At 42.6% G+C, this 15,912-nt stretch overlaps 1 protein-coding gene across 3 annotated transcripts in view; it reads left to right on the top strand.

Annotated features, from left to right (window-relative positions):
• Positions 1–3,234: 3,234 nt before the first annotated feature.
• LOC110561669 (SMU1 DNA replication regulator and spliceosomal factor) overlaps positions 3,235–15,912 on the top strand; it is a 35,260-nt gene continuing 22,582 nt past the window's right edge. For all 3 annotated transcript variants that reach the window (XM_060391043.1, XM_060391042.1, XM_060391041.1), the window contains exons 1-6: positions 3,235–3,372; positions 4,938–5,148; positions 7,485–7,637; positions 8,515–8,625; positions 10,128–10,256; positions 12,665–12,784. In XM_060391043.1, the coding sequence (XP_060247026.1) occupies positions 3,347–3,372; positions 4,938–5,148; positions 7,485–7,637; positions 8,515–8,625; positions 10,128–10,256; positions 12,665–12,784 (750 nt within the window). In that variant the 5' untranslated portion in view covers positions 3,235–3,346. The remainder of the gene's footprint in view (positions 3,373–4,937; positions 5,149–7,484; positions 7,638–8,514; positions 8,626–10,127; positions 10,257–12,664; positions 12,785–15,912) is intronic.

Raw genomic sequence — 15,912 nt, 5'->3', positions numbered from 1 at the left:
TTCAGCTCCTAGAAGCTGTCTGGGCCCTGACTGTGGCATTGGTGCACTGCTACACAAAGAGTCAAATTTGAATGAGTTAGGAAAGCCAACTGGTAGACCAGGCAGCCAAAGAGGCTGCCCTCCATGAAGACAGGGCCTTGCAGTCCCTCCTATTAGCCCTGAGAAGGTACGTTTACACTCCCACTGCTCCCCGAGCTGCCCTCATATAAACCAGAAAAAGAGCAACAAATGGGGCTACTGAAAATCAGCAGGGATTGCTGATTACCACAGACAAAAAATAACAATTCCAGAGATGACAGTTCCCAGTCTAGCAATCCACCTAGAAAGAAAGTGCCCACAAGAGATGTTGCAAAGATACTTGGTGGTCCCAAGGTTGCCAACACTGACCCACAGGGTAGACAAGGCTGTCAGCAGTGGGTTCAGAACAATCTCAAGCGGTGACCCAAGGTCTCATGCTGACACAAAAATAGGAGTCCTGAGAATCTGCGCATCTAACAATGGACTTTATTGACATTTAGCCAGCATAGGTACTGATGCTTGCTGGTTATGGCGTGCATTTTTCAGCTTGGGCAGAAACTTTTCCTATCTGCAAAGAGAAGGCCCAAGGAGTGTCCCACCTTCTGTCCAGATAAGTTATCCTACACTTTGGGGTCCCAGTGAGTTACAGCATCAGAATGGACTGGCCTTTGTCAGTAAGGTGGTACAACAGGTGGCCCAGGCAATAAGATTAACTTGGAACTTGCACACAAGGTGCAACCCCACATCTTCAGGCTCAGTTGAGAGAATGAATAAGACTTTAAAAACTGCCCCAACACTGCCAAGAAACAGAACTCCTGTGCATTAGTTTAAAGGTGTCAGATCCCATGGAACTGGAGTTACAGATAGATGTTTGTTGCCATGATCTTCCCTCAGACCTTATCATGCAGCAATGGAACTGCCCACACAGCAGGTGGTGATTCCTTTTGGAGGGCTCTGGACTGCTTATTCCAGAAAGACTCCTGCAATGTTATCAGAGATTTTATTTTCTAAAATAGCTTCCTTAGGTTATAGAAAATGAAAAGTTAAGAGATATGATTATTTGCTTGGAACTACTTTTATGTAGTACTGGGCCTGAACCTAGGACCTTGCACAAAGTTAATTATATGCAAGCTCTACCACTCAGCTACATCCCCAGACCTCTTTTCACCTTTTATATTTACATAAGTATTCACTAGGTTGTCCTTGAATTCCTTGTAGCCTGAGAAGTCTTTGAGATTCTAATCTTCCAACCCCACTTTCTGAGTACCTGGGATTACAGGCCTACATCACCAGGCCTGAATGTTGGAACAATTTCTCATAGGAATTTCTGCAGCATGTTCTCAGGAGTATTTGGTTCAAGGACCTCCAAATATTTTGTAACTTTCCTTTCAATATTCTTCCACAAGGTGGAAGTAGAGAATCAACTCATTCCAGGATTGCCAGGGCTACACAAAGAAACCCTGTCTCAAAAAAACAAAACAACAAAAAGAAGGAGGATGAGGAGAAAAAGGAGAAGAAAGAGAAGAAAAAAGAAAAGAAAGAAAAAGTCATTATCCTTATTATTGAGACAGAATTTTTCTGTGTAGCCCGTGCTGTCTTGCAACTCATTCTTCAATCAGGCTAGCCTTGAACTCAGAGATCCTGCCTCTGTCTCCAGAGTACTAAATATTAAAGGCATATGCCACCACTGCCTGGCTGAGACTGTGTTCTTTAGAGTTGATGGGAAATAGGTGATTTGAAAACTGAAAGAGCTGAGCATGGTGGTGCACCACTTTAACACAAGCACCAATGGAAGACGATCCAGTCCATTGTAACAGCAGCATTTTCTAGTCGTTTTCTCTACCTAGTGCCACATTTCTCTTTTCAAAAATTTTGGAGGACATGATGGTGCACACCTTTAACCTCAGCACCCAAGAGACAGAGACAGGCTCAGGCCAGCCTGGTCTACAGGACAGCCAGAGCTACACAGAGAAATCCTGTGTCAAACAAAACAAAACCAAATAAATAAAAAAACAAATAAATAAAACATGAACAGTATATGAGAGGCTACACTGAAAGGCTCTGGTTTTGATGACCAGCACTGGTGAAAAAAAATATAAGGAGGCTGTAAAGAAGTTATGTGGTAAGCTGGGTGGGGTGGCCCACACCTGTGAGTCCAGCACTTGGGAAGACAGAGGCAGGTGGATCGGTGTGAGTTCGAGGACAGCCTGGTCTCCAAAGGGAGTCCAGGACAGCCAAGGCTACAAAGAAAAACTCTGTCTTGAAAAAAAAAATTATAAGATAGATATGTGTAACAGACAAGGGAGCCATTAAAAAACCTTAAATATCTCAATATGTAATTTCACAAGATAGGTTTCTCACTGTCTTGTAAATATACATATACGTGGGTGTTTGTTTTTCGCTTGTTTTTTTTTTTTGTCCAAGACAGGGTTTCTCTGTGTAGCCTTGGGAAGTCCTGGACTCGCTTTGTAGACCAGGCTGCCCTCGAATTCACAGTGATCCACCTGCTTCTGCCTCTCAAGAGTGCTGGGATTACAGGCGTGTGCCACTGCACCCGGCTTGTAAATATATTTAAATGTGTATTTCTTTGTCAATAAAGTTTTAAAATCGCTTTTGGAACTAGGCACGGTGATGTACAACTGTAATCCCAGCAATTGGAAAGTAGAAGCATCCTCAACGACATAATTAGTTTGAATCCAGCCCTGGGCTGCATGTCGGTCCTACCGTCTCTCTAGCCTTCATTTATAAAATTCATCAACGTTTATGTATCTTTTTTTAGTAAGTGGGGATTGAACGAGGGCTTCTCACTTGCTAGGTAAGCACTCCATCACTGAGCCCTGTAACTGCTTAACGTATGATCTGTTATGCTATGCTAGGTATGATTTAAAGTTTACACTGAAAGGAGTCGCAGATCTGTTATACCTTTGCATTGGTTGCATTTCTTTTCCCGTAACCGCAGCTGTATCAACTGAATACTGGCTACAGCGGGGCGTGACGGCACACACCTTTAATTCCATCGCTAGGGGGGCAGAGAAAGGCGGACCTGAGTTCCGGGACAGGCAAGGCTGCCACAGCTCAGGCCGGAAGAATAATCGCCTCCACTTCCGGTGGGCACCTTCAGCTCCAAGCACCTTTAACTTCTCTTGCAACCCCCTTCCCGCTCCAGACTGGCTGTTGACAAGCACACGAGGCTCCACCCCTCCGCACCGCCCCTTTGCCCTTTGACCCTGAAGAGCGGAAGTGACGCCAGGAGGCCGCCGGAGGTGTCGCAAAGTGCCGTGCGACCGGCTCTGTGTTGAGTAGGGTCTGGACCGGGATCGGTACCGCTATGTCGATCGAAATCGAGTCTTCAGAGTGAGTCCTGCTCTGGCGTCTTCGCGGCGTGGGGTGGCGGAGGATACGCGGGAGGGTGTCCGCGGAGGCTGGCTGCGCGCCGGAAGCTGCGGCCTCGGGGGCGGGAAGGCCGGCACCGCCAGACCCGGCGTGGGTGTGTGCACAGGCACACTGAGCCGACCTGACGGCTGTGTTTTCCTCTACCCAGCTGCTCCCCACTCATTGTTGTCGCCAGCCCCCCGGCCCGCCTGTGCGGCAGCTTTTCCTCCTCATCAGAGCTCTAGTTACCGTAAAGGCTCAGTTGTTTCTGCTGTTTGATTAGACAGACCCAGGGTGGCGCCTTTGTGTTTCGGTTTGCAACTTGTAGATTGAGAACCTCTATGTGGAGAGACAATTTGAGTATTGGGTCAGAAGAATGAGCTTTAGCGCAGACGGGGCGGCGAAGAGACAGATAGGCGGGGAGTTTCTGACTGAAGAGATTTCCTGGACTTCGCCAGGACCCATCCACCGCCTTTTCTTGCTGACAAGTAAAAATTAAGTTAGCAAACATTTGTGTTCTGAGTGTTAGGGAGGTAGGTCTCTTCTGAAGAGCTGCAGAAAAGGGAGGTTTATTAATCGGCTGAGACTGAAACCTGCTATGTATTAAGAAGTCACAGCAGTAAAAAGAGACGGGTAGGAAGGTCTGAAGCCCAGTATGTGGCTCTTCATAGCGAGATATATGTTTCTAATTCGCAGTTAGATGTAAATCATTTTTCTGCTTTTGTTTGTTTGTTCGTTTTGTTTTGAGACAGGGTTTCTCTGTATAGCCCTAGTCTGCCTCCAGGTGCTGGGACTAAAGGCATGCGCCACCACCACCCTGCTTGTTGTCATTTTTTAAATGGACCAAAATTTCCTACAGAAATTTAGATGACTTTATTTTTTCCTTTAAAAAAATTATTTATTTATTTATTTAGTGTATGTAAGTGGTGTTTTCATGAACACCAGAAAAGGGAATCAGATTCCATTACAGATGGTTGTGAGCCACCATATGGTTGCAGAGAATTGAACTAGGGACTTCTGGAGCGGCAGTCAGTGCTCTTAACCGTTGAGCCATCTCTCCAGCCCAGTTTTTTCTTTTCAAGGCATGGTTTCTCTGTGTAGCCGTGGCTGTCCTGAAATTCTTTCTGTAGACCAGGCTGGCGTCAAACTCAGAGATCCACCTGCCTCAACCTCCTGAGTGCCGAGATTCAGGGCATGAGCCAGATGTTTTAAAAGAAAAAAAAAAAAGTGACTATTGTAGGTTTAAATTATCTTAAACAAATATCCAGTAAATCCAGTGATCAGAATAATAATGGCTACCAACTTCCTTTCGGGGGGCGGGGGGCGTTGGACAAATGATTTCACCTCTCCGAACTCCAGTTCTCCTATCTTTAGATGGAAGTCCTTTGGAACCTTGATTCTGTGATTTTTTTGGAAAGTTTTACTCTCATGCTAAAATGGAAAGTGGACTTAGTCCTTAGTAAAAGGACTAATCAGGAGAATTAACCTCAAATGTTTTCCTTTGGGTTCCTGACTGAAGATCTCTGAACTGAATGACTTTCTTTCAGTGTGATTCGTCTTATCATGCAATACTTGAAGGAGAACAGTTTACATCGGGCGTTGGCCACCTTACAGGAAGAAACTACTGTCTCTCTAAATACTGTGGATAGCATTGAAAGTTTCGTGGCTGACATTAATAGTGGCCATTGGGACACTGTTTTACAGGCTATACAGTCTCTGAAATTGCCAGACAAAACCCTTATTGATCTCTATGAACAGGTAAGATTGAAATGTTCCTGGGGTTTTTGGTTGGTCACTTGATTAGGATGTATCAGTGAGCCTTCCTTCAAGCACTTAACTGACTGGAAAGTATACATTGTCAAGACTCAACAGTGTATTTTCTTCCTTTTTGGAAGATTCAAGATTTTCCCGAACTGAAATTATATCTTGCTATGGTTTTGAGGATCAAACCCAGGGAAACTGAAATTACTTTTAGGTGGTCATTAAATGAAATATTCTAAAGCTGAGCTTGGAGGTTTGAGGCCAGGTGGTTTATATAGTGAGTTCTAGGCAAGCCAGGGATCTATTGCAAGACCCTGTCTCAAAGGAAATTAAAGAGAGAAAAATATTCTAGTATCAAAAATTATAATGTGATTCAGTTCAGGCACTGACTGCCTGGAATTAGCACACACCACTAAGTCTGACATAGATTTCCCTCACTTCAGATATTTCCTGCACTGTCTTTGGGTGGTGGGTTGGGGTGGGCCATATTTAGGCCACTTATGCTGTTATTTTGTGTGTGTGTGTGTGTGTTTGTTTTTGAGACAGTTTCTTTATGTCGCCCTGGCTGTCCTGGAACTTGCTCTGTAGACCAGGCTGGCTTTGAACTCAAGAGTTCACCTGCCTCTGCCTCCTGAGTGTTGGGATTGGAGGCATGCTTTACCCCTGCCCAGCTTTAGGACACTTATGCTTTTGCCCAACTAACTTTTGGGCCTCACATGACATGCTCAGATTTGATAATTTACTAGAATGATCCATAGAACTCATAAAAGCTCTATACTTAGCTGATTAGTGTTTTATTCTCAAGGACACAGATTGGAACTAGTCAGAGGAAAAGACAGAAAGAGCAGAGTCTCAGAGAGACCTGAATTTAGAATTTTGGTTCTGTCTCTGTGGAATTGGGTTGTACCTCCCACCTGGCAGATCCCCAGCCAGAGGGTTCTGTTGAGGTTTTATTATATAACTCTGATCATACAGTTTCCAGCCTTGGTCTTCATCCCCCATCTCCCCATTGGCCCTTATCCTCAGAGGTGGGACTGGCTCAAAACCTTAACCTAATGACATGGCTTTTCTGGTAACCAATTCTGTTTCTTTTTTGTTTCAAGACAGGGTTTCTCTGTGTACCCTTGGCTGTCCTGGACTCAGTTTGTAGACCAGGCTGTCTTCTAACTCACAGATATTCCTGCCTCTGCCTCCCCAAGTGCTGGGATTACAGGTGTGTACCACTGCACCCAGCCTTTCCCCCCCCATCCCTGTGTGAAGGTGTCAGGTGTCATTTTGGCACAAACTTGGGTGTTATTCAAGTGGTTCTTTAGTAACATAATTTTGTCATAGTATAATTCTAAGGATTTTATTACCCTAAAACAAGACCCTAGAACAAACATCAACTTAGTTATGATAAAACAACATATTAAAAACTCCACAAACAAACAACCCCCCCCCAAAAAACAAAAAACAAAAAATAATCAGGTGTGATGTTTCAAACCTTTAGTTTCAGCACTTGGGAGGCAGAGGGTGGCCTGGTATACAGTGAGTTCCAGGCCAGCCAGGGCGGTATAGTAGTGAGACCCTGTTTCAGAACAAAACAAACAAAGCGAAACCAAAAATAAAAAGAGAAGTGGAATTTTTATTGATTTGTGAGACAAATGGGCTGACTGCTGTGCTATTGTTATACCTATTTATTATTGCTTTAACCACTTGAAATTGCTAGTGATGAAGAAAAGTGCTATTTCCTAGTTTTGGAAATTACTTTTGACAGGCCATATCTGTATCAAATGTTACTGAAAAAGAAATTTTAATTTCTTTTTCTAAAAGAAATTAGTAAATCATGAAGTGGTGCATGATGGTACACCCTTTTAGGCCAGAACTTGGGAGGTAGAGGCATGGTGGGTCTCTGAGTTCCTGGCCAACCTGGGGTCTACACAGCAAGTTCCAGGCCAGCCAGGGCCATGTGAAGGAAAAAAAGAGAAAGAATGTCCTATCTGGGGGAAAAAGAGAAAGAAAGACCCTTTTCCTTTTTGGCTGCCTGAGGGCAAGCTGGGTCACCAGCAGCTCTCCTGGAGTTGTCCACAGAAGTTTGGCCAGGGTTCTTACTCCTACTGCGTTTGTTCTCACCGTCAGTACTCAAAGGACATGGGCTTCATTAAGTTGGTCTAAGTGATAATGAATGGATTATTGAAGGCTCTCTACCAGGTGAAACTGATCATGCTTGTCTTTGTACATAAAGAATAAAAAAGTGAAGACCTTCAAGAGAGATAGAAAGTTTGAGAAAGATTGATAAAGAGGATGTGCTGAAAATTTGTATGCTGAAATTTTGTTTTCTTTCCGTTGTCCAGGTTGTTCTGGAATTGATAGAGCTTCGAGAATTAGGTGCTGCCAGGTCACTTCTGAGACAGACAGACCCCATGATTATGTTAAAGCAAACACAACCAGAGCGATATATTCATCTGGAAAACCTCTTAGCCAGGTCTTACTTTGATCCTCGTGAGGTATGACTGTAGTAGTTAAAAGAATCTTTGTTAATCGTGAAAAGCAAATCTGATCCTGCAAAAATTTTTCTTAATTTTTGTTTGTTTGTGTATATCTGTTTGGAAGGACATACATGTGTGGAAGTCAGAGGATAGTTTACAGGAGTTGGTTCTTCTACCATGGGATTCAAAGTCATCATTGTACTTGGTGGCAAACACCTTTTCCTAAAGAGCTGTCTCATCCACCAAGAAAAGCACCATTTTAGAGACACACAGTTTCTTTCACACATGAGGTTCCACTGGAGGGCTATCAAAATAAAAGAAAGGAGAGTGTAGTAGGATCTGGTTAATAGATAATTAAAAAGATTTCTGAAGATTATGAGTCTTTGGCCCTGTAAATATTTAAGAAACTAGAATCACACCTCTGTCTTTGTGGCTTAGGTGGGCTCTTCAGGAATATAAATATGGATTGACTTGTGATATGTATACCAGTTCTCTCTCATACTTCTGAAATGCAGAATTGGAAATTTATTTTAAAACACTAGTTGGGTTTAATTCATCACCTGTTTAACTGGATATTTTGTTTTCATATTTTTCCAATTTGAATTTCTTGTTTCCGTTGCTTTTGAAAAAATTAAAAAACAATTATTTTACTTAAGAGTGTGTGTGTATCCATCCATGCATGTATGTATGTGTGTGCACATGCCTTAGGAAGCCTGAGGCATTGAATTCCTCCTGAAGCTGGAGTTACAAGAAGTTGTGAGCTGACCCATGTGGGTACTGGGAATCAACCTTGTCTCTACTCTCAGGTAGAGTAGTACCTGCTCTTAAGTGCTTTAAGTACATACATTCATGCCATGCTTCTCCTTGGAAATGATACCGCCTCTTTTCTTCCCAGGCTTATCCAGATGGAAGTAGCAAAGAGAAAAGGAGAGCAGCAATTGCCCAGGCGTTAGCTGGGGAAGTCAGTGTGGTGCCGCCTTCTCGTCTCATGGCATTGCTGGGACAGGTAATTAAATGCTGCCTCGGATACCTGTATAGCTGATTGCTTAGCAGCTGTGCTGTGCACTCTTCCTCTTTTCTTGGAGTAGCAGTGTAGACTAAGCATCCAGGATATAAGCTCTAGCATCTTTTAGAATTATGTTAGAACTGTGCTGGGGAACTTCTATGTTCATGCCCCATAAATCCATACTTTTTTTTAAAGGTTTGTTTATTATTTATACAGTTTTCTGCCTTCATGCCAGAAGAGGGCACCAGATCTCCTTATAGATGGTTATGAGTCACCATGTGGTTGCTGGGACTTGATCTCAGGACCTTTGGAAGAACAGTCAGTGCTCTTAACCTCTGAGCCATCTCTCTAGTGCGAATCCATACTCTTACCAGCTCTGTGGTCTTGTCAGGCTGGGGCTGTAGCTCTGTCAGTAGGACAGAGTGCTTACTCCTTGTGCGTGAGATTGTAGATTTGCTCCCAGTGAAATCCTACAGTGATTTATTTTCTGACACAAAAATATGGTATTACTGTGAGGATTTGCATGTGTGTAAATACTAATACTTGGGAGATGGAGACAACTTAGGGAGGAAAGTATTTTTTTCCTTATACGCTCTACTGTCATCTAGGAAAGCCAGGGTAAGATCTCAAAGCAGGAACATGAAGTCAGGAACTGAGGCAGAAGCCAGTTAGTTGTGCTGCTTGCTGTCTTGCCTTTCATGTCTTACTCGTCTTGCTTTCTTATACAACCTCGGCCATCTTCCCAGGGGTGGTACTGCCCACAGTGGGCTGGGCCTACATCAGTTATTAATCCAGAAAGTGCCCTCAGCTGTGCCCACAGGCCAGTCTGATGGAGCCACTTCCTCACATGGGGTTTCCTCTTGCCTAGTAGGCACAAGCTGGGATTACAAAGCACCCCTGTCTGGAGATGTTCAAGGTAGCATTCATTAGATAAGTTGACAAGTTGGAAGCAGTTCAAGTGTTCACTAATATAGTGATTAGCTAAATGGAAACATCCAGTAAACAGTATATTTTACGGCCATTAAAATGATAGTTTTGCCATTCTTAATACATATGAATGGGTATATTAAGGTATGTTATAGTATGATATTAGGTGAAGGCAGATTATAGTGAATAGTGTAGTTGCTGATAGAGCAATTTAATTCATCATATGAGAGGAAAATGACTAGAAGGAATTACGTAAAATGTTGTTAGTGGTTGGCTTTGAGTATTGGGACTCTGGGAAATTCCTGCTTTCCACATTTTTTGTTTATAATAAAGGGAAATGATAATAATAATAATGGTATGTGATAATGTTTGCCTGTCCTGTCAGTGCCTGCCGTGAGTAGCCCATGCTCTTGCACACACTGTACCCTAGACTGTGTTTGCATGGTCAGAGATGGTGGTGACCGGAAAGCTTAGTTCTCTGAACCTCATTCTTTCAGGCTTGGATTTGCCTGAGTAAGCAGTAATTACTGGCTCTTCAAAGCTTCTGAGCAGATTGATTATTTCTCTTTTCACAGGCTTTGAAGTGGCAGCAGCACCAGGGATTACTTCCTCCCGGTATGACCATAGATCTGTTTCGAGGCAAAGCAGCTGTCAAAGATGTGGAAGAAGAAAAGTTTCCAACACAACTGAGCAGGCATATTAAGGTAGGATCTGATATCTTAGACACTGGTATCTTAAACAGTTGGTAGTCAGTCATTGAGTGCTCATAATGGACAGAGCCTGCTGCAGGAGCTAGGTACCAGGGAGGAGAGCTCTGACAGTACTCGGGGCTCTTGGTGTCCATTGGGTACTGCTGTGGCCTGGCAGTGCTGCACGTCACTTGTCTACACAATTATATACATATGTGAAGTCCAGCCCATAATCCTTTATTTGGAGAAATAGTCCACTCTGGTTAAACCTGGGACTATATTGGCTTCTACATGCATGTCCTGTTAAACATTTGTGCTTAGTCGGCTGCGTGTCAGGCAGAGGACTAGGCATGGGTTGTAAGGTTGACTTGTGATGTTAAGGGATAATTTACCTTCGGGCTCACTTAGTTACTGTGTGAGTGCATGCTGAGGGTTAGACCTCAGCACACCAGTAGCTACATCCCCAGATCTTGATTGTATTTGGAGACTTTTGTTTTTGTTGTTTCTTTCCAAGAAGGGTTTCTGTATGTAGCCCTGGCTGTCCTGGAACTCACTCTGTAGACCAGGCTGGCCTCCAACTCAGAGATCAGCTAGTGTCTATCTCCCAAGTGCTGGGATTAAAGGCATACTTCATCACCACCTGCCTGTTTGTATACTTTTAGGAAAAGGCACAGTCAAGTAGTTCAGTTTCCAGTCAGGTATGTTTGCTAATGTTAGCATCTCTTTTATCTTACAGTTTCTCCATAATTTTGTGCTTTAATTGAGTTCATAGATGTAAAAATGCTACATGTTTATGGGGCTAGGGAGATGGGTCAGTGGATAAATGCTTGCTGTGCAAAGATGAGAACCTGAGTTTGGGTTTCCATTACCCACATAAAACTGAGTGTGAGCGTGCATATGTAAGCACAGTGCTGGGGGCAGAGACAGGCAGATGTTGGGGGCTTGGTAGCCAGCCATTCTAGCAGAATAAGGGGAGCTTCAGATTCAGCGAGAGCCTGTGCCTTGAAGAATAAAGTAGACAGAGGTAGAAGATAACTGATAGTGACCTCTAACCTCCAGTGTCCATGCGTGGGTGAGTGTACCAGCATAAACGTGTACATATGCATACACTGTACTACACATAAATGCACACAGATGTTGCATATTATTTGACTTTTTGACTTTGGTTTAGTATTTCACATTTGTCTTTTCTGCGCTGTGTTCTAACTTGCATGGGATAATATTTTTGAGTAGTAACTTTATTTACCTTGGTTGAAGACTTCATTCAACCAGAATTTATTTTATTGGTGCCACTGGGCTAGAAGTTTTCTGACATGAACATGTAGTAATTTTTTGCATTGAAAATATAGCTAGACATGATGGTGCACTCCAGTAATTTCTGCAGCCTAAGGCAGGAAGACATCGTGGCCTGCCTTAGTTCTAGACTCCGTTCAAGGCCAGTGTGAGCAACTTATGAGACCCTGTCTTCTCCAAATAAAAAAGAGGGCTGGGGATATTTTTCAATAGTAGAGCACTTGCCTTGTATATGTGGACCCTGGGTGTGCACCGCAGCACTAAAGAAGGAGTGAAATCACTAATGGTGATCCAGTAGTCTTCTCTTGCCATCTGTCCACTGTCCTGAGGCACATACCAAGTGGGTAGCTTGTCAGATTATTATTATTTGTTGTTGTTGTTGTTTCCCTAAAGATTTATTCACTTTTATTTTCTATGTATTGGTGTTTTGTGTGCATGTTTATCTGTGCACTACAGGTGTGCCTGGTGCCCACAGAGGCCAGAAAGGGGCACTGGATCCTTTGGAATTGTAGTTACAGATGGTTGTGAGTTGTTTGCCTTGTGGGTTCTGGGATCTGAATCCAGGTCCTACACAAGAGCAGCCAGTGCTCTTAACTGCTGACCTGTGCAGATACACAACAGAAACCTGTTAAGCCATGTTAATTTGTGAGTGGAATGCCATTCTGATAGCTGATTCTGGCAGAAAGTTATTGTTTCAGCTAACTGAATTATTTGTTCTACATCTCATGGTAAAACAAGGAATTTTTTTTTTCCAGCTAAGTGTGGTGATGTCTGCTTGTAGTCCCAGCACTTGGGGGTACTGAAGTAGAAAGATCTCCAGTTTGAGGACGGTGTGGGCTGTATATCCAGTTCTTGTCCAGCTTAGGCCACATAGTGAAAACATCTTTGAAAGAACAAAACAAAGTGGTCTTTCTCATTTTCTTTGGAAATAATTTTATTAAAACAACATTTAGATGTAAGCATTCAGAGACAGCATCTACCAGGATTCAGGTTTAGAAATGCCCTCTTGTACTCCATAGTACAGGCCATCTGTGATTATATGCAAGGGCAGGATTGCTCAAAAGGTTAAATGGGTATTATTTTAAGACCATTACATAAAACTTTCGTCTTCATTGTCTCACTTGGAACAGTTTGGTCAGAAATCCCATGTGGAGTGTGCTCGGTTCTCTCCAGATGGTCAGTATCTGGTCACTGGCTCTGTTGATGGATTTATTGAAGTGTGGAACTTCACTACTGGAAAAATCAGGAAGGTAAAGTATTTTAAATGCATTAACTTTTTTCCTTTAGAAAGAATTGCTAATTTTTCATTAATTAGCTGTCTTATTTCTGAGTTAGACTTGAAGAAGGACCTTTCTGAAATGAACATTCATTTTATAATTTAAAATATCATTTTAAGTTAAATTCTGAGTTTTTAAATTTTTATTTTTATTAATTACAGTTTATTCCCCCCCTGTACCTCCTTCCTCCTCCCCTCCCAATCCCACCCTCCCTCTTCCCCACTCATGTCCCTCTCCCAGTGCACTGATAAGGGAGGTCCTCCTCCCCTCCCCTCTGATCCTAGCATATCAGGTCTCATCAGGAGTGGCTGCATTGTCTTTCTCTGTGGCCTAGTAAGGCTGCTCCCCCCTCTGGGGGAGGTGATCAAAGAGGCAGTCCCTTTCCCCATTATTATGGAGGCCACTTGGACACAGAACTGCCATTGGCTACCTCCGTGCAGGGGTTCCAGGCCATTTCCATGAATGGTCCTTGGCTATAGTATCAGTTTCAGAAAAGACCCCTGTGCCCAGAATTTTTAGATCTATTGCTGTCCTTGTGGAGCTCCTGTCCTCTCCAGGAGGACTTACTATCTCCCACTTCTTTCATAAGATTCCCTGCATTCTGCCCAAAGTTTGGCTATGAATATCAATCATCTGTCTCGATATCCTGCAGGGTAGAGCCTTTCAGAGGCCCTCTTTGGTAGGTTCCTGTCCTGTTCCCTGTTTTCTCCCTCCTCTGATGTCCATCCTGTTTGCCTTTCTGAATGGGGATTGAGCATCTTAGCCAGAGTCCTCCTTCCTGATTAGCTTCCTTAGTATGATTATCCTATATTATATGTCTGATACCCACTTATGAGTGAGTATATACCCTGTGTGTCTCTCTGCTTCTGGGATACTTCACTCAGGATGATCTTTTCCAGTTCCCACCTGCAAATTTCATGATTTCCTTGTTTTTATTGCTGAGTAATATTCCATTGTATAGATGTACCACAATTTCTGTATCCATTCCTCAACTGAGGGGCATCTGGGCTGTTTCCACCTTCTGGCTATTACAAATAAAGCTGCTACAAACATGGTTGAGCAGATGTCGTTGTTGTATACTTGAGTGTCTTTTGGATATATGCCTAGGAGTTTGATAGCTGGATCTTGAGGAAGCACGATTGCTAATTGTCTGAGAAAGCGCTAGATTGATTTTCAAAGTGGTTGTATAAGTTTACATTCCCACCAGCAGTGGAGGAGGGTTCCCCTTTCTCCACATCCTTTCCAGCATGTGATTTTTGTTTGTTTGTTTTGTTTGTTTCTCTGTGTAGCCTTGGCTATCCTGGACTCACTGTGTAAACCAGGCTGGCCTCAAACTCACAAAGAAATGCCTGCCACTGCTTCCTGAGTTTTGGAATTAAAGGTTTGTGTCACCACCACCGGTGTTGCAAGTTTAAAATCTCAGTTTAGGTTAAATTCTGAGTTTTTTTATTTTATTTCTCAAGACAGGGCTTCTCTGTTGTGTGCTAGCAGTTTCTTACATGTCTTTTTAGTAATGTTCTCAGGTGACAGCATACATGCCGTGTAGTGTATTGTACCCTTCACTTTCCTCTTGTAGTGCTTTTGAAATAATTGCTGAATTGCTTTGCGTTGTATGGAATGAATCATGATCGTGTAATGAGTTTCTTTAAGATTGTTGCCAGTCTCACATAATTGTGGTACTAATTGTTTTTGTGTGTGTGTGTGTGCGCGCGAATGAAATTTATATGTTAGTAGCCCCCAAAACTTTCTAGGTAGCACACTCCCCATGTGTGTATGCTTATATGAGAGTGTCAGGTATCTGTGCATGTGTGTGTGGAGGCCAGAGGACAGCCTTTCGTGTTGTTACTCAGGTGCTGTCCCCTTTTTTTTGACATAAGGTTTCTTTCTGGTGTGGAACTCCTCGAGTAGGCTGGCCTTCGTTGGTGTCAGACCCATGTCTGCTTTCCTAGCTGTGGGAGAACAAATATAGACCATGCTATTTTTTTTTCCACATGAGTTTTAGGGATTGAGTTTAGATCTTCCTGCTTGTAAGACAACAACTCCCCAGCCCCTTTGTCCATTTTCTGTTGTTTTTTTAAATATTGGGTTTCTAGGAGCTTTCTGTCATAGGGAATTCAGATTAGGTATTCCTGGGGCTGAAGAAATGACTGTTAGGTAAAGCGCTTGCTCTGCAAGTGTGAGAACCAGTGTTCAGGGTTCCAGAGTCCATGTACATGTTGGATGGTTGGTTTGGCAGCCTGCCTGAAATTCCAGTGTTTTGTTCTGGTTTTTGGTTTTTTGAGACAGGGTTTCTCTGTGTAGTCATGGCAGTTCTGTAACTAGATCTGTAGACCAGGCTGGCCTTGAACTCAGAGAGATCTGCCTGTCTCTGCCTCTTGAGTGCTGGGATTAAAGGAATGTGCCACCACCACTTGGCCTTGCTTTAGTTTTTGATTCACTCCTGGAATTTGTATAGATGGGTAAGTGTAGATCCAACTTATTTTACCTTCAGATTACTGTTTATTGACTCATCCATTCCAGTGTGATTTTCATTACACTAAATTTCAATCCATATATAATGATTTTCTTTAATATTTAATATTTTTAATTTATTTAATATTTAATTTATCAATAAATTTATTGTATTATTTAATGTTTAAATTTAAATATTAAATAATTTTCAATATTAAATATATTTTTTTGTTTATGGATGCTTGTGTTCTAATGTGCTTGTGTTGAGTTCAGAGGGCAACTTGTGGGAGTTGGTTCTCTACTGATCCTATATGGGCCTCAGGGATCAAACTTTAGTAATAGCAGATATCGGTGCTAGCTAGTTTTTGTCAAATTAACAGTAGTCGTTAGGGCTATTTGAAGGGAAGGAATCTTTTTTTTTTCTTTTTGTTCTTTTATTCATTCTATTTATTTATTTATTTATTTATTTATTTATTTTTGAGGCAGGGTTTCTGTGTGTATCCTTGGCTGTTCTGGACTTACTTTGTAGACCAGGCTGGCCTCAAACTCACAGAGACCCTCCTGCCTCTGCCTCCCAGAGTGCTGAGATTACAGGTGTGTGCCACCGTACTCAGTGAATCTTTTTCTTTCATGATTTATTTGTTTTTATA

Source organism: Meriones unguiculatus, chromosome 9 (genome assembly GCF_030254825.1).
Source record: "Meriones unguiculatus strain TT.TT164.6M chromosome 9, Bangor_MerUng_6.1, whole genome shotgun sequence".
Lineage (NCBI taxonomy): Eukaryota > Metazoa > Chordata > Mammalia > Rodentia > Muridae > Meriones > Meriones unguiculatus.
Note: the sequence above shows the minus strand (reverse complement) of the source record. Positions and strands in the feature narration are given on the sequence as shown.